The sequence below is a fragment of the Harpia harpyja genome, chromosome 4 (assembly GCF_026419915.1).
Source record: "Harpia harpyja isolate bHarHar1 chromosome 4, bHarHar1 primary haplotype, whole genome shotgun sequence".
NCBI classification, from domain to species: Eukaryota; Metazoa; Chordata; class Aves; order Accipitriformes; family Accipitridae; genus Harpia; species Harpia harpyja.
In genome coordinates this window covers 77099463-77125709 of record NC_068943.1, presented here as the reverse complement: position 1 = coordinate 77125709, position 26247 = coordinate 77099463, and the positions used below count along the sequence as shown (strand labels likewise).

Below are 26247 nucleotides of genomic sequence, written 5' to 3'. Positions count from 1 at the left end.
TCGCACTGTTTTTCAAAACCACTTTGTTATCAGATAAGCAAACAGTATCTCATACAAAGATGATGTATCTCAATAGTCAAACTATCCTGTGATATCTTAACTCATTCCACTTTATGTGGCCACATAAGTGAAGATAACATTGGAAATAGTAGTAATGTTGTTCTGGTCAATTCTTACATGCCTTTTCAAAACATAAGAAAAACTTGTTAAACCATAAATTAACTGGTAGAAGTTAAAAAAAGTGAGTATAATCATGCGCACACATCAGAAATTATTAAATCTTGCACAACTGATGTTTTGCACTGTTATTAGGTGGGTCACATGAAATAAAATGGAAGTGCCATCTAGACTTCAATGACTAATAAAAAGAACATATTGCATGGCATTAGCAGCAGTGTAAATTAGAGAAATCCATCTGAGAAGCCATTTCATAAACATGAACTCTAAAAATCAAAGTTAAACAACCAAAGGCTCTTTAGCCTATTTGTCTATAAAATTAACTGCAGAATAATATACTAGAAACTTTATTTTGGCAATAAAAAATGGCATCTTGTCACACTGTAATTAATTGGTTTGCACTGCAATGCAGCATAGAAAGCTGATTTCAACTCAACTTTATTGAAAACAATAGCTTTGTATTTGCAAGCTGAAGTTCCGATTATTTCACAGCCCAGTGCGTTTAAAAATTGGCACATCAAGTTCCGGGACTATTAGATGAAATTATCAACTAGATAAGATAATGCAGCATCAGTGTTTACCTCTTGCCATTACAGCAAAAGCTGAGATCGGAGCTTTTCTAACTGAAACCATGATGAGAGAAGGATTACTGTTTTGTCAAAATCTGTAGAATTAACCAAAATGTGGTTTATTACAGAGGAAAGTGCTCTGCATGACACCAATAGATATCAGAAGACAGGCAACAATCAGCATAAAAAAATTTCCATATGCGACTTTGCATGATGATATCGACCATGTTCCATAAGTAAATTTCAATATTGTATTTTAAGAATAATAGATTTTTTAAAATACGAATTTCATTTTTGCTGTCAAAACTCAAAATATATTTACACATATTATTAAAACCAGAAAGTTTTATTTTTAACAAAAACACTTAAAAGTAAAAACTTATAATCCTGATGTTTCTATGCTACACGAAAATATTCTTCATTCATAAAGAGAACATTTCAGTTAACCAAAGTACATTAAAAACTGTCACATATATGAAGTCTAAAACAGTAGACTCCACCCCTCCCATTTGGCTTTACAACTATAGCAATCTAATGTATAACTTTTAATTACATCAGAAAAAAACATGATTTCTAATCATATTAAATCTTGTCCATAGAGACAACATTCGAAACTGGGTACCCTCTTCCTACTACTGTAAGAGAAGGGTATTAACTAAGAGAAAGAAGGGGGCGGGGGGGGGGGGGAGAAAGAGTGCATCCCTGTCTATACACATGCATGGTAGAAAGAGACAGAGAATATTAAAACAAAACTAATATTTATTTTACCAGTCTGATAGCCAAGATCTCTGCTACCTACAGAATTAAAATGTTGAAGATAATGTAAGTTTTTATGGAGTAGCTACAGAATCATCAATTTTCTCTTTAGCTGACAAATTCCAGTGAGTTTAAGAGCAGCCTCTTTTAGGAATAAACTAACAACAAAGTGCAGCCCACCATACAAATTGAACATCCAGTATTTAAACTGAATTCTAACTATAAATCACATGTAATCTTTTTAACACAATTTTATAAGCTTCTAATATAATATAGATATGAATTACACTAGTTTCATCTGTTAAATCCACCAGAAAGGACATTATAAATTAAGACTTTATATTCAGGATTGATTTAAGGAACGCATTAACTACATAGGCAGGATCCGCACCTGGACTACTATGTATTAAACAATGTTATAAGTTACTTTTTTTTTTCCCCAAGTTCATTTATCACTAACACCAAACAACAGGTCCTATCAGCTCACAGAGCTCTCCATAGGGGGAAGAAGTCTGAAACAAAAAACATTTCCTGAAATATTTACAGCTAAAGGTACTTGAGCATCTGAAACTTGCTCTAGTATCCTTGTTCATGTATGGCAACAGCGTGGCTATTTTAATGGAATTAAAATTGAAAGCTACATATGCCCTTAAAGACAGTTTACTACTGAAATTATTCTATAATAATAGCATACCAAACAGAATTTAGTAAGCTACATCTCTTGTACCTACTCTTGGCAATTAACATCTTAATATTTTGGAGTTCCCGTGCTGTAAACTGGATTCTATTGACAAATATAATTAGATCCTCTACATCTCATGTGGGTAAAACATCATCATACTTGCTAGTTCAGTAGATACGTAATAGCAGAAAGTCCCAAGAAAAGAATAAATGCAAATAGGTGGAACAAGTTCAATTTACGTAATGGTGAACGCAATTTGTTTTCATGATCACCCTGAAGTTTCTCGTTGCAAAATCTTACTTTGGCTCATGGACAGGGACAGTTGCTATAACGAAAATGCCTTTACATCAGTGGTCTTCAATCTTTTCCACTTACAGACTAACAAAAAGTTCCCAAAAGAGGTGAAGGCTCAGTATAGCCTATTTAAATCTCCCAATAACAGACTTCCTTTTTCTTTGTTATCTGCAGCAACTCTTCATATGCAGTGGGTCTGCAAATCATAAGATTGAAAAACACCATTCTGGTAACTCATATTGCTTTTCACTTAGCTCCATTAACTTTGCAAACAAAAAAGATGCTGTCTATCTACTTCAGAGAGAACATGGTCTCAGAGGTCTCCTATCAAACACTATTTTGTTTTCACGCAATAGCAAATATAAAACCTTAAGGGTTAGGTTTAGGAGAAAAATCTCTTTGATGTTACTTTTTGTGCAAGTGACTGCACAGTTTCACTGGTGGTGCTGCAAAATGAAATACACCTGCTTTGTAATTGTTTGCTATGTCAAAACAGGTTAGGACAAGGAGTGACTAGAGTAGCTCAGTGTGACAAGTACAAGGAAAAATAGTATAGATTAAGTTTGAAAAAGACAGTACGTGCAGAGGAAATCTTTATTAGATTGTACAAACATTAACTTCAATATAAAGTATCTCCATCTCTCTTATCCTCAGAAAACGTTCTGCCAAACAGATGATCCGAACCAGATGACAAGCTACTTCGTATCTCACACTACAACAGTTACTGACACCTTTATATCTCAGAATTATTCTCCTTTCCTAAATCAAGTGTAGTGTATAATCTCATAATGTTTGAAGGCTAACTTAAATTGTTGTATTATTTTTGTAAATGGGAAACATTTTCTGAGCAGAAAGACATTCCATTTCAAAATGCAAGTACTTCAAGAAAATGTATTCTGATTTTTCTGCTCCTTTCATATAATGATTTAATTAGTTTCAAGATCAACATATAATACAATTTTTGTAGTTATTTATACAGTAATATGTTCTTAAAATGTCCGATATCCTTTGAGTTAATTTTTTCATGATACCAATATTGATAGGTGCATAGTATCTGCATCCATATTTGTGGCATTAAGTTTCATTAATTAGCTTAACAGCCTGGAAATTATCCAGGTTTCATTACTAGCAATATTCATTCCTTTGCCTTCCAAGCAAAAAAAAAAAAAAAAAAAATTTGTGTATAGCAGCATAAGCTGTGTTACAACTATATATATTACATACTACAAGAAACTACTAATCCATAACTAGTCCAGGAAAAAAAGCTCATTAAATGTTACTGCTTTATTAGTATCTTGCCTTGTATCTGAAATTTAACACCAAGAGCACACAATAAAAGTTTGAAGAGAGAACACAATGTCCTTCTGATTATTCAGGAACATGTTTTAGTGTTTAGTAACAATAACTCAAAACTTTCAGCAGCCAAGTTGCTTAATCCAGAAGAAAAAAATATACTAAAAATGTAGTTTGATCTGTGTAGCAATTTATACTACAACATACCATTATACTACATTAGTTATGACTACTACATGACATATAGAAATGCTTGTCTTCGATACTGATTTCGGTATTGAATTCCGCTCAGGGCTGACAAAGCCTGTACATATACTCCTTAGACTGCACATGTAGGTTTAGTTACCTACAGTAACTAAAAAAAATCCATACAAACAGCCCCCACAAAGTAAGGAACTTTAATGTTATTACTTTAAACTGTTCTCCATGTATCAGGTGTTCAACAATTTGATACAACAACCAGCAGTCAAAAACAATTCTAGCACAAACCATACTAAATGGGATTAGAAAGACCTGTGCACATGACAAAAACCATTTAGTTATGCTATTACATTGGCAGAAGCAAAAAAGCAAAGGCAATTTTATTTCCAGTTTAACCCCCTCAAATTCACAACTATTTTCTTTATCTGGGGGGGGGGGGGGATTTAAAACTGAAAGTAACCAATAACTGAAGTAACTGAAAGCTGTGAGACCTAAGAAAGGTTAGCGCAAAACCTGAAGCAAAATTAAGTTCAGAATAAACTAAATCTGCCTCAAAGTTAACTTAACCAAATTTTTATTGCCAAATAAGGTTGCTGAGATTGAAACATCAAGGGAAGTTCAGGAGTCTGTCTTCAAAACATAACTCACATTTATCAGTCCTAAAGATTGATGCAAATCTTTTTCAATAAAGTACAAGCCAGGTGTCCATCTGTCATTTTAAGCTGTTGAATTTAGTAACCTTCTTGAATTGTAGAAGGGACATGTTTCTTTTCTACTCAGCCAAGCAAAGGAGTGCAGTCCCTCCTCACTTAATTACCCAGCATACACCTAAATACCAACTGCCATCCCTCAACACACCAGAGTTAGCTGTAGTGGCTATCTACGGCAGCATCCATTTCTCTTCAATTCATCATCGTCAGCTTTCTTGCTGACACTCTTCAGAGCTGCCTAGTTGATGAATTGCTCTGTTATTCATCCTATGTTAATCCGAGGCTGACGCAAGAATACCTTCCTGAAGACACTTAACAGTGTTAAAACTCGGCACTACCAAGTGCCCTCAGTGTGCATTAAACCTCCCATTTGGAACCAACAAGACTCCTCATGAATAGTTATGAATAAAATACAGTTACTAAATCAATAGGCACTAGGTTTATGTACCCCACTACCTACAGACAGAGCTTCCGCACAATTCCTTGCTTCCCTGGAAGCTACAGCTGAATTATTAGAAATTGGAAGTACTTTGATCCATATAGAATCTAACCTCAATTAACCCTATATAAAGTTGATACAGGTAAGTTTTTCCCCTTCTGCTCCTCAAAATACCAGTATATTTCTTAAGTGCCACAGGTCTCTAAAAAAAGTTCTTTAAATTCTGTAAGCTTAATAACCTTTTCTCAAGAAAGCCAGTTATACTTTTTTTCAGTTTCTTCCAAGGTGTATTTGATCTTTAGACAATGTTTTCTCCAGATTTTTTTCCCAAAGGATTATGTTAATCTTGTCACAAAAAGAAAATTTATCCAGAGAATGAACACAAAAATACCGCAAGAAATTTTAAAATATGAGACTCAAATCTCTGTAAACATGTTATTACAACAGCTAAATATACTTCCCTTCTAAAAGCAATTGCAGTCACTAATTTTGTACCTGAAACTAAAGTATCGTTCTTCCACTCAAGATGTTTTAATATGCATATAATCAGTCCTCCTGATGGAATCTTGGTTAGAATTCATTTCTGATCCCTACCATATCATCTGTGCCCAGATTTTGTTCAAGTCTATTTACTAGTTGAGCACAAAGTTGACAGAACTATGTGAAAATTGGGAACAAAAAATCCGTATAAGGAGTCTTGCTTCACGTTGATTCAGAGGCAGTATCAGATTTCCATAAAAGCCTCAAGTGATTTAAAGAAGTAGTAATTCCTTCATAAACTGACTGCATGAGCCTCTCTGACTCTATTTATCCTTATAGATGATACAATACTTAAGCAATTAAAGAACTACCAACAACTTGTCTGCACCATCATCTAACACGCACCATTTTCTCACTGCGCAGACAATCTTCACAGCAAAACATCATACTTTAAACATGACAGCTGGGCCTATTACAGCATTTTAACCTTCAACTTTAACACACAAACCAACTGTTAGAGAACACACTTGTCAATAGATTATACATGTAGTATTTAGGCAAAGTTAGTTTGGAAGTTTGGGGGGGGGAAGTGACAACAGTTTGACAACTTTTGGAAAAAATGTCTGCATTGATTTCTGATGTAGGGGTGCAGCTCATGCTCTTTCAAAATGAGACAAACTGAAACTAACTAAAAGCAGCATGCACAGTCGAGCAACACTGCAGCCAGAGAATTTTTCCTTGTGTTCTCCTCCTCCCCATTCCTGCAAAGAAACCAAAGATATTCCACAGCAAACAGAAGTGGATTTGGCTTGCTCTGCAGCTAAAAATTGAAAATTATGCATTAACTTTTGATATAATTATTTGCAGGTTATGAGATTAAGCTGCATTAATAAGAACGATTTGCTACTGTTTCTAAGTGATAAATAAACGGAAGCATTATGCAACATCAGCTGAATGTTTTAGTTGAGTTGCCATTTAAATATATGAACCAGAACATTAAGTTTTTATTAATACTTGTGCTAGACAGATCTGTTGCTTACTTTTTAAGATTTCAGGCATACTCCATCTCCTAGATGCTAATGAAGAAAAGATACTGCAGTTAGGTCAGGACATTGCGACCAAGTAATGGTTACAGAGATTTCTAAAACAGTTCTTTAATCTGAATTAGACAAAACAATAAGCTTCATTATTTCAATAGCTGAAGGACTTAAAAAATTCAGGAAAGTCTGGCTTCCATCTAGTGTCAGCTAGTCTGAAAACAGTCATGTCCTTAAAATTTTGAATGGACCAGATGCAAAATCAGTTGGCATCAACTGTGCTGTTGAGTTTCAGACTTTAAAGTAAATTTTTAAGCAAATGTACTTCTCTCCCCAAGGCTCTGCTCTACAGCTTCAGTATCGAGCCACCTCATTGTGCCAACACAACTACTCTGAGATCACATATGGCAAGTTCGATCACAGCTCTGATCTGTCTGAAAAGCAAGCCAGCACCACACAAAAACAAACAAACAAAAAAAACCTGACCAGTCCAGAATATCAGCTGACCTTTCAAGCCAGAAACTGATCCACCAGATAAGAGTATAAAATACTGTATTATCTTCCCCTGCCTCTGCTCTGACATAAGCAGCCATTCTGATGCATTACGCCTCAGAACTACGTAACTTCCCAGCAAAGTAACAAGATTTTAATTGTTTCTCATGCTGGTATTTTTTTCCTTTTTAAATCAAGTCTTAAAGAAGCATGAACATTGAGAAGGTTACATACCATTAAAAGTGTTAACTGCCCCATTATTAATATGCTCAGATGTCAGTCAGTTATCACACAAATTGCTTCATGGTTTACTCCCTTTAAAAATGGGGGATCCTGAGGACCTTCTGGGGCAGGCACTCGCGGGAGCACTGCAATGACGTTACTAAGTATCGAAACATTGCTCTGGTACACCCTGTGGTGGGAACACAAAATCTCTCATCTGCTACAGGATGGAGTAAAGTACAAGTATTCAGGTGCAGCTGCAGTCAGAAATATTTTGAAAACCAATTCAAAAAATTGACTTCCAGTGTGCTATTCAATCAACTATACACCACCAAAAACGCTAAAAGAAAACCCGTTAATAGCTACCTATTGCCATTTCCCTTCAAGAGAATGATTTTTTGCAATGAACTGAGAAACAAAATTGACTATTTTGACACCAAGTATAAAAATCAATTCTCAAATGAAAAGTAATTGCAAATATCTTTTAATTTTTACTTAGTATTTTAAGCCATGAGAATAAAATAAAAAATCCTGCTAGCATCACCACACTCACTCCGAGCACTAACACCTGCTAAAATAACTACAGAGTATCAAAAAAGCTGCAACTTCTAGTACTGGACGCAGACAACAGAGGTTTAGTAACACAACCACCTGACTAGAAGCACTTTAACTTCCACTATCTTCTCCTCATTGTTCTCAGACACCCAACTGGCTTGCAACAGACACCTTTCTAATGGAAACAAGAATTAACACTCTGGAGGGGCAGCTCTACTAATGAAGCTGGATATTAGTTCTCTTTAAAGTTGTCATGGTTGCTTTGCTCATTCAAGCATACATTGTCTCAAAAAATCTAAGCTCTGCTATTAAAAAGCTAACTCCACTTCTATTAAACAATTCCAAGGAAAACAACCAAAAGAAATGCAAACCCAGAAATTACTGTAACTGCACCACACAAGGTAACATGGGATATTTTTTCAAGTCAAAAGTAGAAATGTAATGTTGCTTAACTTGCAGCAACGTAACAATTTGTCTCACCAGAGCAAAGGGATCTAATTCAGATTATAAACATTACACCTATCATCTGTTTCAGGATTCAAACAGCTCCAATGTCCTTTGCAGACCTAGATCCTCCTGCTACAAAGCCGCAGACGTACCTTATATGGTACTTCTACTGACCTAACCAATTGCATTAAGCATAATGAGATTTAAAAACACTGGCAGTTTTACTGTTCCTACTAGTTTTCTTAGCACTGGGTTATTAAATTTCAATCAAATGTCAAAAACAACAGAATTTTTTCATAGTATGCACTTTGATTAAAATCAGTACAGAAAAATTCACACAGCCCAAATGAGTTGTGAGTTATGTTTCAATAAAGACAAGGGTCAGTGAGTGAGGGCATTTCATTACTTCACAGCTTTCCTAGCAAGGCATTTCCCCCATCTCCCACCCCCTGACATTCCATATAAGCAGTCGAATATAAACCATCAGCCTCCATGGCAGACTCCTGCTGTACTTCAATCAGCCTGAGCTGTCAGGATGGTCTGGTAATTAACGTTAACACAGATCTATCCTGTCAGTCATGGAATATATACCAGATCAGCATCTAATAATACATCTAATTAATAGGATATCTGCATCAGTATGCATTCTCCAAAAAGCAGAGCATTTTAAGGTTACAGACAGTAATTAAAGACAATTCAAATGTACTTGCTTTTCTGCCGAAGTCCACACAATTCAAATCATTTTAAGTATCCCATTCCTAATTTGGCATTGTTTAGCATACTCAGAGGAAGCAAGTTTTAACTTAAGGACTGAAACAGATAACCTGGTCAAAAAAGTTACTGAACTACAAAAGTAACCATTCATTTCATGTCCAGCCTTCTCTTCACACACAGCGCTCATCAAACACCAGCAACTCTTTTCTGACTTGACCTTTTCTCTTTTGTAAAATTCATTTTCATAATTAATACATTCTAAGTGCTCTCTTAAAATCTGTTAAGTGTTTCTCTGTTGGTGGTGGTTGGTTGCATTTTTTTTTTCCAGTTTACTATAATATTAACCAATACACCTTCAGTTTTTCCTTTGTGCGTTATGAAAGCATCGCGTGCCACTCCCTAATCTAATCGGCACTTGGTCAGTTGCTTCTAACCATAGCAAGAGATTTTTGCATGACACTAGTTACTTATTGCACACAATTTCAGATGAGGAAAATGCAACTCAATTCCAACCCTAAGGAACAAGGACCACTAAACAAAAGTGATAAAAATTTCAAACAGGTCTCTCCCAATTTAAATACGAGTAAGTCAGCAGCTCCTGTACAGAACTAAGTCTACTATGGTTACTTAAAAACCCTCTGATGACAGACATTTTAATAATCAATTACTGGTAAGCAACAGTGAACAAACTGCTTTCAAAACATGAGTTTAAAATAACTGCTTTACTAACTTAAAACTTCTATCAGTCAAAACAACACCACCCATCTTTTTAAGTTACATGCCAGGCGACTGCAATCCTATAAATATTGCAGATACAGCTCCAAAAATAACTTCTTTTAAAAAGAACTGAACTGTTGGGGGGGGGGGGTGAGTATTTTTCCCCAAGCTAAAAAAATAAATAAATAAACTTTTTCTTAAGTGCAATGGAGCTTTTGTTTTGATGTTATAAGAGGCTGCCAAAGAATAAAAAAAAAAAACAAACACCAAACCAAACCCACAACTCAGAACAACTCTTAGGAAGTTTTTGAACACACAAGTTCTAGAAGCTTTACAACCTCGTTATTATGAGACAATCATAAATCAGAAAAGTGCTTCAGACCATAACCTTAAGATTTAGAAATTATTAAATAACCAGATTCAAAAGAGCACTATTGATAAACAGCACACAAACAACACTCAATGCTCTTGTAATGTTAAAATTGTACAAAACAGCATGCAACAACTCAAAGTTTAAAAATTAGTCTGAGACCCTCTGGGTAAACACCTATCATAAGGCCTTTACCCTAAAGAATATTCATCTCTCAACTCTGCATTAAGAGGCATGGTTTGTAATGAAATAATGGGGTTTTATTGCAAGATCTGATACAACTGAAAAACAGACATGCTAATGTGGCCAATGCCCCTTCATCAAATCTGACAAGTCAGCAAAACCCTAGCTAAGCACAGGCTACATTTACATAATCACAAACAGTAAGGTCATGTACAAAAGTAACTGGATAACTTGTCAGGGAGAACTTATTTACAACACCAGAACACAGTTCTTCAGTCCTAACTCATGCAGACATTTTGGTTAAGATAATGTGACTGAGACAAAAACTGCAGTTTTGGGCACTGGGCTCTGCAAGTTCACGCGAACTTTTCTCAGTGAGAACAGTAAACAGAGCACGCAACATCCAAGAAAAATGTTTCCTCCTTAATCCCTACCTCGAGGTTTTTACAGCTACCTTTGTTATAACTGCTAGTCAGAAAGAGGCAGCCTATTTGACATGACATTAGATTTCTCTCCAAAAGCTAGATGCATGGCTTAATTTACATTTAAATGTAGACACACTTTTAAGTCACCTTCAACACAAGTTTAACAGGGAGGCAAAAATTTTTGAGGTATAGTTTACAGAGGCAAAATGAATTCCTGATAAAGTCTGCATCAATACCTCTCTAAAAAAAAGTTCAGACCACAGGTTTGATCTGCGTACACTCTGAGCAGGTACAACATTCTGACCACTTACAGGTTCAAGAAAACAAAATGCAAATATGAAAATTACACTACTCAGATCACAGTTAATGGTTTAGATGTGTTTCTTCACAATCTGCTGAAAGAATAAAACCAAAGTACCTCATTAATTTCAACAGGTCAGAGTGCAATTGCAGAGTTTGAAATGTCCAATTTCTTTAAAAAAAAAAAAATAGTGCAAGAAAAAAGGTACAGCTTTATTCATTTGCCACAAAGGGGACCATTAAAATATACAAGTTGTCAGAAAAAACAATCTAGGTTAGACTCATAAAAGTTAGTATCTGAGAAGCTGAAGCGCAAAAAAAATCAGGTCACATTTGATGGTGCAAACAATTACAGGAAATACAGCCTATTCCACATTCAGGAAGAGCCCTCTCTTCCCACAGGTTTGCACTAGTCTGATAAAAACAATCCAGCTTCCTAGTTATTATGATGTGCACTTTAAACATCCTTGTTAATCCACAAAAGCCTTATTTACACATATGAAGTTGAAAGCACGCATATGCAAAAATATCTGTAACCTAAACAAAACTGTGACTTTCACATTTTATTATAAAGTAGTTCTTTAAAAAAAAAAAGTTTCCTCCATATACCTCTCACATTTAAGCTGATCTTCAAACCAAATGCCATAAGGCAGAGACCATCTACTAAGCTAAGCACTAAAATTTTCAAAGATCAAACACTAGGATAGAGTTCAGAAAGGAAAATGTGTTTTGGATAATACACACAGCACAGAAACAGGCCAAAAAAAGTAGATGTACATTCTGACACCTAACCAGATTAGATGTACTGTTCATCTAAACCAACAGGTCTGTTTCTATCTCTTGCATACAGTTACAAGAAATAACCACAACACAAGCCCATCTGAGTTTTGTTTTTAAATACTGGCATGTAAAAATAAATAAAACGCTAGCATTCCAGTAGAGAAAGCAACCCCATGCCTTATTTGTTTGAATTCTTAGGGATTTGACTTCATTTGTTCAACCTGATCAGCTCAAAATAAAAGACAAAGGCTGATCGTATTATTCTTCTCAAGCATAAACAAAACCTTCAGGAAAATGGTTGTATAGTAACTAAAAAAAACCCCAACCACCCACCTAAAGCACAAAACAATAAACTAGAAGCAGCAAACCAAATTGGGGGAGGGGGGCGCAAAGAAGGAACATGAACACTGTAACTATTTTTAGATTATGTATATATAAATCTATATACACACACACCTGCCCCTAATATTTGGTATTCTCAAAGGTGCTATGAAACAACTGATGAAACTATGAAATATTATACTTGTAAGTACGCGTTCTAAATCTTGCAGACCTTTCTAGCAAACCTATAGCTTGCTATTGCTAAACCCTTCTGGAGGATGTCAGTGTAGCATGTAATTCAAGATACTTAACACAGTGCCCCTTTGGTAAGCAGGATAGATGTTTTACAGAACAAGTTGTTCCAACTTCTCAACTGTTCATCGCTATTGATTCTTCCACCTACGCAATACTGTGTGTAAGCATACAATATATGTACGTCCATGCAAACAGAGATACCTGCACAAATCCACAAGTGTTTTGTCATTCTTTGGTATCTTCTAATAGATCTGTTAATTTCACTACTCGAGTCAGTAATGGTGTTCAGAGGCCAGCCTCACGCCTCAGAAAAAAAATAACTGGCGCCCCTTAGTGTTCAAATTTTGAAGTCTTGAAGCAATTTACTAGATTTGCGTGAAACTTTTTTTTCAACATTCCAAAAAGTTTTCTGCCTCCACACTACTTCCACCCAATTGCCAACGTAAACAGGAAAAGCAGAAAAGCTTAAAGGGATAGCAGACTTCTTCCTGAGACTATTTAGAAACCTTTAGAAACAGAGATTGTACTTTATTTATTTTTCTTTCAAAGAAGAGTGTGAAAAATAGCTCCAACACAATCCTTAAAACTTTTTCAGCAAGAGTCCCCACAGCCCTCATTTTGGAACTCCAATACTTCACAAAACAGATTTCCAGAACTTTCAGTATTTAAAAATATATCAAAAGACAACGATTTCAGACATTCCTTTTTCAGTGTCCTTTTCGTATGGGGAAAAGTTTTTCTTTCTTTTGTTCTCTGAAAAAAAAAAAAAGGGGGGGGGGGTTGGGCCTCCTCTGGCCAAATACATTAAGTTGAAAAGATTCAGGAATTTCAAAATCCGACATCAAGCCTCTGGAAGGCTCATTTGTGTTAAAAAGGAGTCTTCTCAGTCAAGCTGCTTCTTGATGTTTATTGTAAATCTAACTATTCTGCAGAGGTTGTTTACTGCGGGTCAGTTTTAAACAGTTTTACTTTTCACATCCATATTTGCTCCAATATAAATTCAAACTTCACCAAGAGTCTTGAAAATAAAAATAGAATCTCCCATTATAACGCTTCCCACAGTCCATCTTTCAGTATTCTTCACTGGGTTTGGTTTTTGTTTTTTTTTACTCCTCTATCATTTATTTCAGAAGGTAGCATTTTCTCGATATGCTATTTTTTGTTGTACTACAGTCACTATCTCGTTTTTACAGTCTTGGGAGAGGGCGGGGAGTTGTTCTACCAAATATAACCAGCTCTTTCATCTTCCGAGGTCAACAACTTCCCAAACTTCTTTTAGCGAGGAAGAATATGTCCGCAAACAAGAATCCTAACTCGAAATCTTGAAATTCAGTATTTCACGCTAAGAATCCTAACAGGTTGAAATGTATAAATAATTTATGGTTTTCTCATATTCTACAAAGCTACCAAATGCGATTAAACAAACAGGTCTCTCTAACTCTCCAGAAAGCCTAGGTTTAAGGTGGTAAGAAAGGAAATGCTTCTAACAAGAAAAGCAAACCTGTGAACCCAAGCATACAGCAAATTTAAAATACTAAGTGTATCGCCTTATTTTTATCACAGCGGGTCTGCTACTGTAGTGGGAAGACGTACGGGACGCGTGAAGTTCCCAGCGTATGCTTTTTTTTTTTCTTTCTAAAATGAAATTATTTCTTGTAAAAACGCAACCTTAAAGGGAGCTATTTAGGAAAAAAAAAAGGGGGGGGGTGACCCCTCCGAGGCAGGAGCGGGGTGCGGGGCTGGGGGCAGCAGTGGACGTTTGGTAGGAGGAGACAATTTCGTAATTTCTTTTTATTTTTTTTTCCCTTTCACTAAAGTCACACGTAGGAGTCTTTCAAGTTAGTTTCTTTAGAAGGTAAGGACAGCCGAAAGAAGAAGAATTTGTTCGCTTCCTTCACGATATAGGAAAACCGTAATTAGTTTGTGGCCAGTTTGGGGTGGGGTAGAGCTGGAGCCGAAGAAAGAGCTCAGCCCCCCCTCCGTCTTAGTCATTCAAGTTCAAGCAGCTTCCAGAACAGCCAAACCTCGACACCAAACACCCTCCCAACCCCCCCCCCACCCGGGGCCCTCCGGCCGGGCCGAGGGGGGCCGCACAGGACCCCCCCGCCCCCCGCCAGCCCTTCCCCTCCTCCCTGCCGCCTTCCCCCAGAGCACATTCCTGAGCTCCTCTCCCCGCTCCCTCCCCTCCGTGCAGCAGTTACCCTTCCCTCCGTTTTAGGGGACGGTGCGGGGAAGGGAAAAAGAAAAAGAAAAAAAAAAGGGGGGGGGGAAACCCCAAACCCCAGGGGAAAGCGGGGACCCGGGCGGCCGGGGCTGCCTCTTCCCCCTCCCACTCGCTCACCGAGTCCCCCGGCACCACACGGCCGCGGCCAGGGCGGGGAGAGCCCGCACTTCCCCTTTGTTTTAGGCTCTCCAGCCGGGGGCCGAGAGCGGGCGGAGAGGAGCGGGGAGAGCCAAACAGGCCCCGGGCTCTCCCCCCCCGCCGCCCTCCGCCGCCCGGCCGGGGCCGGGGGGGCCGAGCGGGATCCCGGGAGCGGCGCGGAGGCCCGGGGAAGGGAGGGGGGGGGCAGGGCAGGGCGGCGGAGCGGGGGAGGGGGCGGCCGGGCGAGCGCTGTTACCTTCGTCCAGCAGCCTCTCGAGGTGGTTGAAGATCCCACAGAAGTTGGGGAGGCTGCTCATCAGCTTCTTGTCGTTCATCAGCTGCATCAGGTAATCGGGGCTCGGCTTCGGCTTCTCCTTGGTTTCCATTTCCCCAACCATATTCCAAGCCCGCGCAGAGACGGCGAGCGCCCGCAGCAGCTCCGCCGAGCAACGCGACCGCGGCACGGGGCGCCCGGCTGGATCCGGGCGGGCAGGGAGGGAGGCGGTGGGGGAGGGGAGGGGGCGGGGAGGGGAGCTTCCCCGAGGAAGGAGGAGAAGGAGGAGGATTCAAATCCGGAGACGAACGCCGACCCGCCGCCGAGTCCGAGGGACCGGAAAAAAAAGAGGAAACTCGGTCGAAACCCCCGTGCGGGCTGCGCCCTCCTCCCCGGGCACAAGGACCCGCCGCCGCCTCTCGGTGCCGCCGCCGCCGCTTCCCTGCGCCGTGCGCCCTCGGCCGGCGCAGTCCTCGGTGCGTTCCTCCTCCTCCTCCTCCTCCTCCTCCCGCGCGCACACACGCTGAGCCCGGCTTCTCCTCTCGGCGCTGCCCCCTGTCTCCGCGGCGGGGGAGGGAGGGACGGAGGGAGGGAGGGGACGAGCGGGGCGGGCGGGCGCTGTTGGCGCGGCTGCCGCTTCCGAGGAGCCGCCGCCGGTGTCTCTCCGCTGTTGCCGCCGCCGCCGCTGTTGTTGCCGCCGCGCTGCGCCTGGCGTCTCCTCCTCTCCGCCTGCCTCCCGCCCGCCCGCCCGCCCTCCCGCCGCCGCCGCTGCCTGTGGCTGGTGAGTCTCAGCCCCGCCGCCGCCTCCTCACTTCTCCTCAGTTCGCTCCGGAGTTCGCTTCAGTTCAGGCTGCGCTGGCAGCAGCAGCAGCAGCAGCGGCGGCAGGAGGGGAGGGGGCAGGGCCCGCGGGGGTGGGGACATGCCGGGGGGCGGGCCGAGGGGTGGGGCGCCCGTTACTCGGCGGCAGCGCCGCTTGGCGGAGCCAGCTGTCGTTCCCTTTCCGCTCCGGGGGCCCGGGGCGGGGGCGGCGGCGGGGGGGGCGTGGGGGGGACGCCGCCGGGCCGGAGGGGGTTTATCTCCCCCCCCACACACACTCTCCCGACCACGCCCCCTCCCAGCGTCTGCGCGTGGACAGGCGGCGCAGGCGCGCCGCGTCGCGTGCGCCTCCCGCGCGCCTCCCCCGCCCCGCGGAAACACGCGCGCGCACGGAACTCTTCTAAACAAAGTCGTGTTCCTTCACCTATTCCGCGCGGGAGGCGGGGCCGGGTCACGTGCTCCCTCGGGGGCGGGGAGAGCCCCACCGAAGGCGCGCGTGCGCCCGCCGTTTCCGAGGCCGCCGCCGCTCCGCGCGGCCGCGGTCTCGCGCGGCAGACGGGGGGTAGCTGAAGTGGGGGGGGGGGGTAGGGGGGGGGAGGAGGAGGAGGGAAGGGGCGGTGGCGGTTGAGTTGCGCTGCGCATGCGCCCGCGGGCGGTGGGCGGTGCGGGTGGCGGAGCGGCGCGAGGAGCGATTTCTAATCGGTGAAGGGGCGGCGGGGGCAGGAGGAAAGCGCGGCGCGGGGCTGGGGGACCGGGAGAGCGCCATGGTAGCGAGCCGTAACCGGCCCGGTGGGAGCTGCTCTCCCCCTCCACCCTCTCTCCGCCGAGTCGGCCGGGCGGCGCGAGCCCGCGTGCCGCGGGAGCGGTGTAACGGCCGCCTCCGGCCTCGGGAGGGGCGCGGAGCGGGCCGGGGGGGCGGAGGGGAAACGCCGGCGGCGGCGGCCCGGCCGTACGCACGGCCGACCTCGGATCCATCGCGACGGCGGCCCCCGCCTGCGGCCGGCGCTGCGGAGCGCCGTGCCCCAGCTGGGGCGGCCGGCGGGCAGCCCAGGCCGTGGTCCCGGTCCCGGTGGCGGCGCTGGCCTCCCCGCCCGAGCCTCGGCGGCGGGCAGTTAGACGCCCTTTTTTTGCTGACAGGGCAGCGCCGTGTTTTGGCATCGGCCGCGGTCTTGTCTGACGGGTTTGGATGGGAGACGCGATGGGAGCGGCAGTACCCACCCGGCAGCCAGAACCAAAATTAACGTGCTCCATCCACTGCAGCCGCAGAGGCAAAGCAGCGCGACGGGGTTGCTTGTACGTATTCCTCCTTCCCCAGGCAGCGACTGGGGTTCTGACTTGATTTTTGATACTTAGGAGGTGGTCAGAAGGCTTTGATGCAGTTTTCATTGGCTTGGTAGAGCTTATGTTATAAAGGTAGATAAAAATCGCTTCATGTTTCGGTTAGTTCGCCGAAAACAGTCATTTTTAATAGGACTAGGTATGAAGTCTAGCTGTTGCTTTAAGTTCTGTAAAAATTCGAATGTATTTTTATACATACTGCATGGTATTGGAAGAAACTTTAAATACTAGGTTAATCACAGTGAACAGTGCTTCCAAAACCAAAAAGAAGCACAGACACGTTGTCGCCTTGACAGGTGAACAATTTTATTGGGTATGGTCAAGCCCTGTTATTCTACTTTTCCTGAAAGATGTCCATTGACTAAGAAGTAGAGAAAGCGTAGTTCTCATAATAGCAAAAATGCCTTGGATTACTGCATTCCTTCCAGCGTTTATTGTATTTTTCCCCTTTAGACATGTAGAACTCATTGTTCGGACATGAGAATTTTTATTTCATTTCAGGGGTTTGTTTACATTATGTAGAAAATAATGGCTTATGTAAAATAAGTCAGCTTTACTGCTTCCATCCTTTTAAAAACGTTTATTCAGCATGAAAATACTAGCTTCATTACCAAAGAAAGAGTAGCAATGCTACAAGCCATTTTTTTTAAGTGTAGGTTCTCAGTCCATCAGTAGCATGCCCAAAGCACACTGCAGTATGGCTGTGATGAAACAATACAGTTTCTATTTAGTAACAAGATTGTGTTTGCTTGTTTCTAACCTTGTTTTAAAATTGTGACAAGCTAAAACACAACCTTATATGCTTAACAAATTTGCCATCCTTTTATTTATCGTAGATCAGTCTGAAAGACGATGCATTTTTTAGCTCTTTATTTGCTGGTTTTTAACCAGTGAGTGAAGGCTCTTTTTAACCCTGAGAAAACTTGCTGTCAAAGCCTTTGATTTGATTAAGGGCATCCATCAGCCATCAGGCTTTCATCTTAAAATGAGGTGAACTTAGATAATGTTAGAATAATTGTTCTGGACTGCTGATTATCACAGTAAAAAATAGCACATGGAGACTTTTTTTCAGCAGATTTGGTGCAGCTGTTCCCATACCACTTCATTATTGCTTCCTGCACATAAAGTGCTTCCAGTTCTTGAATATGAGCAGGCAGTACAAGGTAAGAAATACCAGCACAAGTTGTTGTGCAGTAGCTATCAGTTGTCTTACCTGCTAATAGGCACAATATAGCTTATCCAGAGCTATTTTGCACTTACTGGAGAATAACATGCTGCACATCAGCAGTTATTGAGGAATCACGCAGTGCAATGCAAAATTCAAGCTCTAGTTTGCTCTGTGTTAATCTGAATTATTTTTTCTGTCTGAACAGTACAGAAATTGAGGCAAAGCTATGTGGTGAAGCTGCCCATGCATTAGGCATAAATTACTTCAGAAAAATTCTCATCCTTGATTTTTCCGTAAATACTTCAAGACTCTGAATTTAAATCAATGGAAAAATGCCCTTGGAAAAGCTGAATGCTTTAACAAAATGTAGATAACTCACCATTAGTTTTAAATAAGCAAATCAGCACAATACCTTTTTTCATCAAGTATACAATAAAAACAAGAAAGCTACCTAAAAGCCCCTCTCAGCACACCTTATGTTCTTCTCTCTGCCTTTACCTTCCTACACTTCCACATCCCAGGAAAGGGTATTTTGAGAGTGCCTGGGAGATGAAAGTTGAATTAGTTCTGATTAAAGAGCTGTGAGAAGATATAGCTCCCATCAAGACTGGTGTGTCTGTGGCCTGATCTACAGAGGCACTAGAAGTACTCGTGCACTGTATTGAACTTTGCAGCTTTCCCATGGGGGAAGAAGTGGGAGAGGATGGATACAGGCTGGGTAAACAGGTCCTGTGGGTAAGGGGGAGAAGTTGTGTGGTATTGATGGGGGAGGGAGGAGGGAGAGGGAGGTTGGTTGGTTTGTTTCAAGGTAACCAGGTCCTGTGGTCATGCAGGGTTCTTTAGGTAACTACTCAATGCCTTAACTTCTCTCTGGACGCAAGCAGAAGTCCCTATTTTTAACTCTTGTGTTTTCATCTAGGTAGCCCTTCTTGTATCACGCAACCTGTAGTATTCTCCAACAGCTCCTCTTTTAAGGTGAAGTTTTATTGCATTAATCTAATCTTGAAGTAAGAAAAATTATGATAATGCCAGCAGCAGCCTCTGTGTATTACAGTAAAGGCCTGCAATGATCATAAAAAGCAAATTCAATTACTGCTATAATGTTCATAGCTGATAGTACCTTAGGAAATAGCAGAGCTGATGGCTACTGGGAAACATACTCTTTTAGGTAAAGTGTTGGCTGTTACATCTCTGTTGACCAAATCATAGGCATATACAGTTGGATGTCATCAGCCTTCTGCAACCCTGTCTGTAACAGGAAGGTATCAATGTGCTATACTACTCTTCTGTAGGGAAAGAAGCAATTCTTCACTTACCCGTTACAGTCACTCGAGGAAAAAAAATACTGTGTGTGTGATTCAGTATTGAATCATTCATGGCGTACAGGATTGTAGCTGCCATAACTGTAATGCAGCAGTCAGATGTAGCCACTGCCAGATGGACATCTGAAATTCATTCATCTCTGCAAGGTGATTAACACACAAACAGAATAAGGTCTACAGCCAGACTAAAAATCTCAAGAACCAAATATACTGAAATTCTGTGATGCATCTGACGACAAAAACGTATTTCCTTTGACATTAAGCCAAACCAACAGGTAACTTTTCAAACAGAAGCCATAGTAGTGCATCATTCAAAGTAATAAGCAGATGGCGTAGTGTTCGTAGTCTAAAAAGGGATGTTTCTGAGTGCTGTGTCTAATCTTGGAAGAGCTAATGCCTAAATTTGTCCACTACTGATGCTAAGTGATGGCTGAAGAAGTGGAATGTACAGGTTGTAAGCACACCTTAGTCTGGAAGGGTTCAGATTTGTATCTTTTATACTTAAGGTACTTCAAGCTGTACAACAACTGTGAAGAAGGGTATGGTAACCCACAGTATCGCTCCTGTTAGAACTGGCCATTCCGCAGGTTGGAATGAAGGAGCCAGAGGAAGAGATATCTTTGTGATTCATTCACTTACACTAGAGTAGGAAGAGCTGCATTCTCACTGTTCCTGTGGTTGTGTATTAATTATGCAGCCATTACGTTGGGGAGAAAAGAAAATGCTAAGTCAAACAAAAAGGCATTTTCCATCTTTGACCTAAGTCTTGTACCTGGCAGTTTTCTTGGTAAGGTATGTATTCCATATACCTTAAGTTACTGTGATAGGATACTGTTACACAGATAGGATGGAGGGGCCTGAATTCTGCTTCATAAAATTTTAAGCATTTTGTTTAACTCTCAGTAGTTAGGGAAGGCATGGGTATCTCTGTGTTAGGCTTCACCTTATCTAACTACCAAATACTCATGGTTATGCACAGAAAAGATGTAAACCAATATATAGCAGAATATATTACATCAATATTCAAGATTGCCATAGATTAATCGCCTAGTAGATTGTATTTTAAAGGAGATAATTTCCATGAGTATGTCATGTCTATACATGCTGTTTCTTTATGTACTACTATGTGGGCTTTGCTCCAAGAGCATTCTAGCAACAAGAAAAGGTGTGTCTGTCTAGAGAGGGTGGTAGTTCTGCTAGGCTCCCGAGAAATCTCTGTGCATTAAAAACAAAGTTTAAATTGGTTTGCTTTCACACTCTTCAGTAGGAGATGAAAATAAAGTCTCAGGTATGCCAGTTTTATTACAGTGTTGCTGAGAAAGGCAGAAAACGGTGAGAAGGAGGGAAAGAAAAGCAATCTGAGAAAGCATAGAAAAGAAAAAAAAATACCAGCAATTAGAGAAAACTAAACCGAGGTACTACATTGTAAACATAAAATTTTACCCACTTCATCATCTTGTTCATAACAGCACTTAAATTTAAAAGCTGGGGGGAATAAAACAAATTAATCACAGAACATACTTGAATCCTGTATTTTGAAGGTACGTTTTACCTCCAAGCTCATAAACTTCCCTACATCTTGTAATTTATAAACACTTGCATTGGTTTTGTGCATTTTACTGTTGGATCATGAGTAATCCATATTCTTTCTTGCTCACTAAAAGCAGCCAAACAGTCTCTTGAAATATGCCGTGCACGTTTCCAGTGTTTCTAATCCTATGCACAGTCCTATAGCTTCAGTTAGCGTGCTAGATGCTACATTTCCCATCTGTACAGTCACAAAATTACTACCTTAGCTATACAGCTCCAGACTTGCATAGGGGAGGGTTTCAGATGGCTTCTGGCCTGTCCCTTTCAGAGAATTCCTCTACAGTAACCCTGTGTAAGCCAGCCTGCGCCACGCGTTGCAGAAGTGGGAGTAGCAGCGAGTGTGTATTACCATAAGTGCTGTCTAACTCTGTGGAGACGTTGAATCGACCATTGCTAAATACAGTATCTGTCATTGGAGTCCAGCTAACACACATTCTAGTTTAAAAGACTACAATATTAGGATATCTGGAAGTTAAGAATATTAAGAGATCTTAGCCATTATTTCAGACATACATGTTTTTTTACCTTCTATCCCATTTGTACTAGATATCTAACCTTAAAACTATCCAGGATAACATTCCACATTTTAATTGATGCAGTTATCTCAACTACAGTAGTGCCCTCAGCAGCTTTTTTATTTGCTGCATGTAACTAAAAATACAATGTTGAAAGACATATTTCTGTGTAAGATACATAATCAGAAGTATTTTTATTTTTCACCGTAGTGAGAAGTGCTTACACCTTCACTATAGGATTAAAAAAAAAAAGAGAGACAAAGTTCATGTCAGGGACACTTGCAGATTTATTTTGGCAACCACAGTGGCAAACAGCTGACAGCTAAAGAAACTGGTAAGTTCTGTTTTTCAGGTGCACCATACTGTATCGGTTAATGTTGAATACAAATGAAATGTTTTCAGCCTTAACTTTGTGGATAGATTTAAATTAACCATTCTTCTCATTACTACTGAAACCAAGTACAGCTTGAAATGTAATTGATACATTAATTTAACTTTTAACATATCTGAAATATGAATGTATACTTATATTGACTTACGCTGAGGGATTGCTAGGGGTGTGTTGCTTATGCTTCTTAATGTTCAGTACTCAAAAAGCAGCAGTTCTTGCCCAAGGAGCTTATATTTAAGTGGACAGAAAACATCTAAACAAATTATAAGAAAACTTTGCATTTTTTAAAACCTTCTGGTAAAGAGCAAGAAACATTTGTACTGGCTGAGCCTTCTAATAAAATGTAATTACTAACTCTGAAAAATCCAGAATCTTACTTTGACTAGAAATCTCCCCCCCCCAAATACTTTATGTATTCCAAGTCTTTATTAAATACAAATCCTTTTTTCAAATGTATTTAATGGTGAAGGGAAGTATCTGGAGTTAAAAAGCTATGAGAAAAGAAAGGGACGAAGCAATATGAATCTTAAAAGCTTCTGGAGATGAGAGAATTGCTCAACAGTGTTCATCCAAAGCAAAGGACGGAGAGCAGTGCTACAGTGGTTGTTGATTACCCACGAAAAGACCATTGTGCTTCCCTGCTATAGTGTGTGCAGAAGCTTGCTCTCTGCTTTGTCTGTTCATGGTTATCTGTGCCCTTTTCTCTAAAAGGAAACAGCAGTGTTCAATCTCTTAATATTTTTTATGGTCCTTTTTCACTTTAGAAAGCCTGAACTTTGTTTTGTTTACAGATGACTTACTGTCTTGCATTTGCTCCTCCTACCCACAGTCTTTATGTTGAGTGTGGGAGGTCTTTCCTGGAATATAGCAGCCACATACGTTGTCGTTATGATATGCCCCAGAGCCCATTTAACAGTTTTCTACTCTTCAGAAGCTATGAAACACTTTGTAGTAAAGTACTTCCAAGTTGCTTGGATGAAAGCCATTATAAAAGCGCAGAGAATTATTGCTTAAGCATTTGGATGAGTTCAGGATTTCCTCATAGAAACAGGAAGCATCCCAAATCTCATGCCATCTTTGTTGGCGTTTGTAGGCTGGTGCATCATAAGTCCCTATTTGACAGTCACTGGAGCTCGAAGGACACATCATAACAATCAGTAAAACATGACTCTTGGGCTCAAAGCCAAAAGGTGAACATTTCTGGGTTGTTAGCTAATCTAGGAGATCTGACTCATTTTGAGCTACAGTCACTTCGTACAAGATCACACGATCTTATTTAGCTAACAGTGTATCTGATTATTATTTAAAATTAGTTCATTGCTTGACTACAGTAATTCATTGTTAGAAGTTTATAAGCACAATAAAGGGTGGAATTCACTTGCCTTACGGTATTCCACTTGAATCTCCAGAAGGTCACTTTTCTCTCATAGTTCCTGTATCACATCTGCCAGCTCTGTGCGGATGTCTCTTACAGCTTTGGGATGTCTGGAGCAGCTGCTGTGAACTGTTGAACTGTCAGCTGAATCTCACTGTAAGCATGCAGAAACATTTTTGTATTAACCACTTTTGCTCTCAGAATAGTCTGAACAACAGCGTGGGTTCAGGATTTTGACAAGAACTGAATTACTCTGTTGAAGGTAATGCGGTCGTTCCCTAGCTTTGGCTTTCAGAAGTGTGTTAGTATTTTACATTCATCAAGTCATTGTGTTGGATAGACCACAGAGTAGAGGGGCAAGGGAGTAGGCTGAAAAGTTCACTACAGTGTAGAAGCAAAATGGAGTAACCACCCAGATTTAGATAGTAGTGGTAAAATCAGTGCAGCTAAATTTGAAGTGTCTGGAAATTACACTGTTGGCCATCTCTCAAATTCTAATAAATTTTTATTATTATTCTTAGTTTGAAATGTTCCGTGTTTGGTCTCTGATTGTGACTGAAATACAGGGAAGGGCAACCTACGCATTTCCTGTAGATTCAAATGAGTTTTGTACAGATCTAGTTCACATAAGTCTGGATATTCCTGTTCATTTAGAACATGAGAAGTTTCCGTGTACATGTTACAACTTACAAGAAAACTTGCAGAAGTTTTTAAGGCCACTTCCTCTAATAGGCAGCTTTATATTATGAAATGTATTGTATCATTCATAAATAAAGATGGTCACTGCAATGTTAACATTATCTCTTACAGTATTGTATTTGTTTAAAAATATATATTTGAAAGTTTCACGGACGCTTTTCTTCACCTTTTAGGTATTTACATAATGTGTCAGACTAAGAAAGGTTATTGCACTGATTACAGGTTTTTGTTTTTACAGAACAGGTGTGACAGTTGTCTCTGTTTTTAGCACACACATACCCCCTACACACCCCAAATCCTGATAGGACTGAAGAACTGTTACCCTATCAGCTTAAGGAGCAGAGAAATGCAAAAATAAGTTTCCCAGAGAGTGTACTCCGCTATCCAGTTTGCATAATAATACAGTTTTGTTATGTATTAACAAACAAATATTTAGTCTGGTCTGACAATATGCTCAAAAACCAACAGGTTGTGGCAGGAACTATAAAGCAAACACTACTTGAGGCAAGGCAGGAAAAAAGTTACCTTGAATTTTTGTAATTCTGTTTTGATTAAAGAAGGTCAGCATGAAAACAGGTATTAAGTAATCCAAATTAGGCAGCCTGCCTTCTTCCCACCCTAGAAAGGTCTGGAAAGTCCCTGTTATTTGGGAAGCTGGCAAACCACTTCTCTGTTAGAGGTGGAGAGGAGGCACTGCTTGACTTAAAGCATTTCCCCATCTCTTAGAATTTTTCTAGTTGCTTTTAAAAAGTCATGACATAGCCAATCGGATGGCCGTTTTTCATGCCAGAAGGTCTTCCCCTGAGCAAGTCAGTTAAAGTATACATCCCTACCTTGGTTTTCCTTCCAGGTAGTCTATTTATAGCTACCCATGTGATTTTCATTACTAGAGGCATAATTGATCTTTTGTCCCATTTTGAAGTTTGTATGCACCTGTCTTACAGGTTAGGAGTGAAAGCAATTATCCCTCTGGCTACAGATAGATCTTGGTACTTCATTAGAAGTTTGTCAGTGTAGGTGGAGTCCTCTATGTTAGATTGACAACAGGTGATTAGTGGGGGAAGTCAGCAGCTTGCATGCTCAGGCTTGTACCTGCTGTTACTTTGATATGCTCACTATTTTGGGTTTGGGGAGGTCTGGTAACAAAAAGCAAAAACCAACCAACCAACCAAAACCCCTCAAAACAGCTGAGTTCATTTAAGGAGGAGACTGAAATAGAGATTAATTTGAAAAAAATATACTTGGACTTTTCTGTTATCGCAAGTACAAAATAGAAGATGAGCAATGTAGTGAGTGAATATTATAAATATTACAAATATATTTTGCATATAGTATTGATGTAATTCTCCTGTAATTCAGTTCATATGATTGATGTGGAGCTTGATGAATTGAGTAAGTTACATTATTTCATGCTAACTTTGTCCTCACAACAACCAAAAAACTGCTCTTTTGGCTGCTTATGATCAAGAATTCTGTTACAGGTGAAATTGTTATTTGTGTCTAATTACAGACTTTACCGTTTAGTGGCCTTTATGCCCTTTTGGCTGAAAAGGGTACCTAAGCACAGCAGTCGTAGATCAAAAGTCATTGTATGTATGTAGTGTGATGTAATCCTTCAAAATTAGTTTGATCTCAGATCATGAAATAAAAAATAATTATTGAATGTATTACACATTCCCTCATTTTTAAAAATAAAAATATGGAAGAAAAATTGCAGAATTCCATGTGTGGGGTTGGACTAGATGATCTCGAGAGGTCCCTTCCAACCTAAATGATTCTGTGACTCCCTTCAGTTATGAAAATACGTTAAATACCAAATTTTATTGGTGGTCTATTTTTTTATCTGCAATTTTGGACTTTTTGACAGTTGTTTGTTAGAAATAGTAGAGTTTTATATATAAATATATACAGCACTTGGTCCAAATTGTATGGTTTTGTAGCTGTACAGCAGATAATAATATGCTTTAAGTTACATTG

General features: G+C 40.4%; 1 protein-coding gene and 1 long non-coding RNA gene across 10 annotated transcripts in view; one reads left to right on the top strand and one right to left on the bottom strand.

Moving 5' to 3' along the window:
• Positions 1 to 15252, bottom strand: part of QKI (QKI, KH domain containing RNA binding) — a 165593-nt gene extending 150341 nt beyond the window's left edge. For all 9 annotated transcript variants that reach the window (XR_008234804.1, XM_052784863.1, XM_052784864.1 and 6 more), the window contains exon 1: positions 15038 to 15252. Coding sequence is in view for 8 of the 9 variants with exons in the window: in XM_052784863.1 (XP_052640823.1) it covers positions 15038 to 15179 (142 nt within the window). In the remaining variant the exon portion in view is untranslated. The remainder of the gene's footprint in view (positions 1 to 15037) is intronic.
• A 1262-nt stretch (positions 15253 to 16514) lies between these two features.
• On the top strand, positions 16515 to 24366 carry LOC128140663 (uncharacterized). Its single transcript, XR_008234805.1, has 2 exons — positions 16515 to 16574; positions 17010 to 24366. It is a non-coding gene; the product is annotated as an uncharacterized LOC128140663 (long non-coding RNA).
• The last annotated feature ends 1881 nt before the right edge of the window (positions 24367 to 26247 follow it).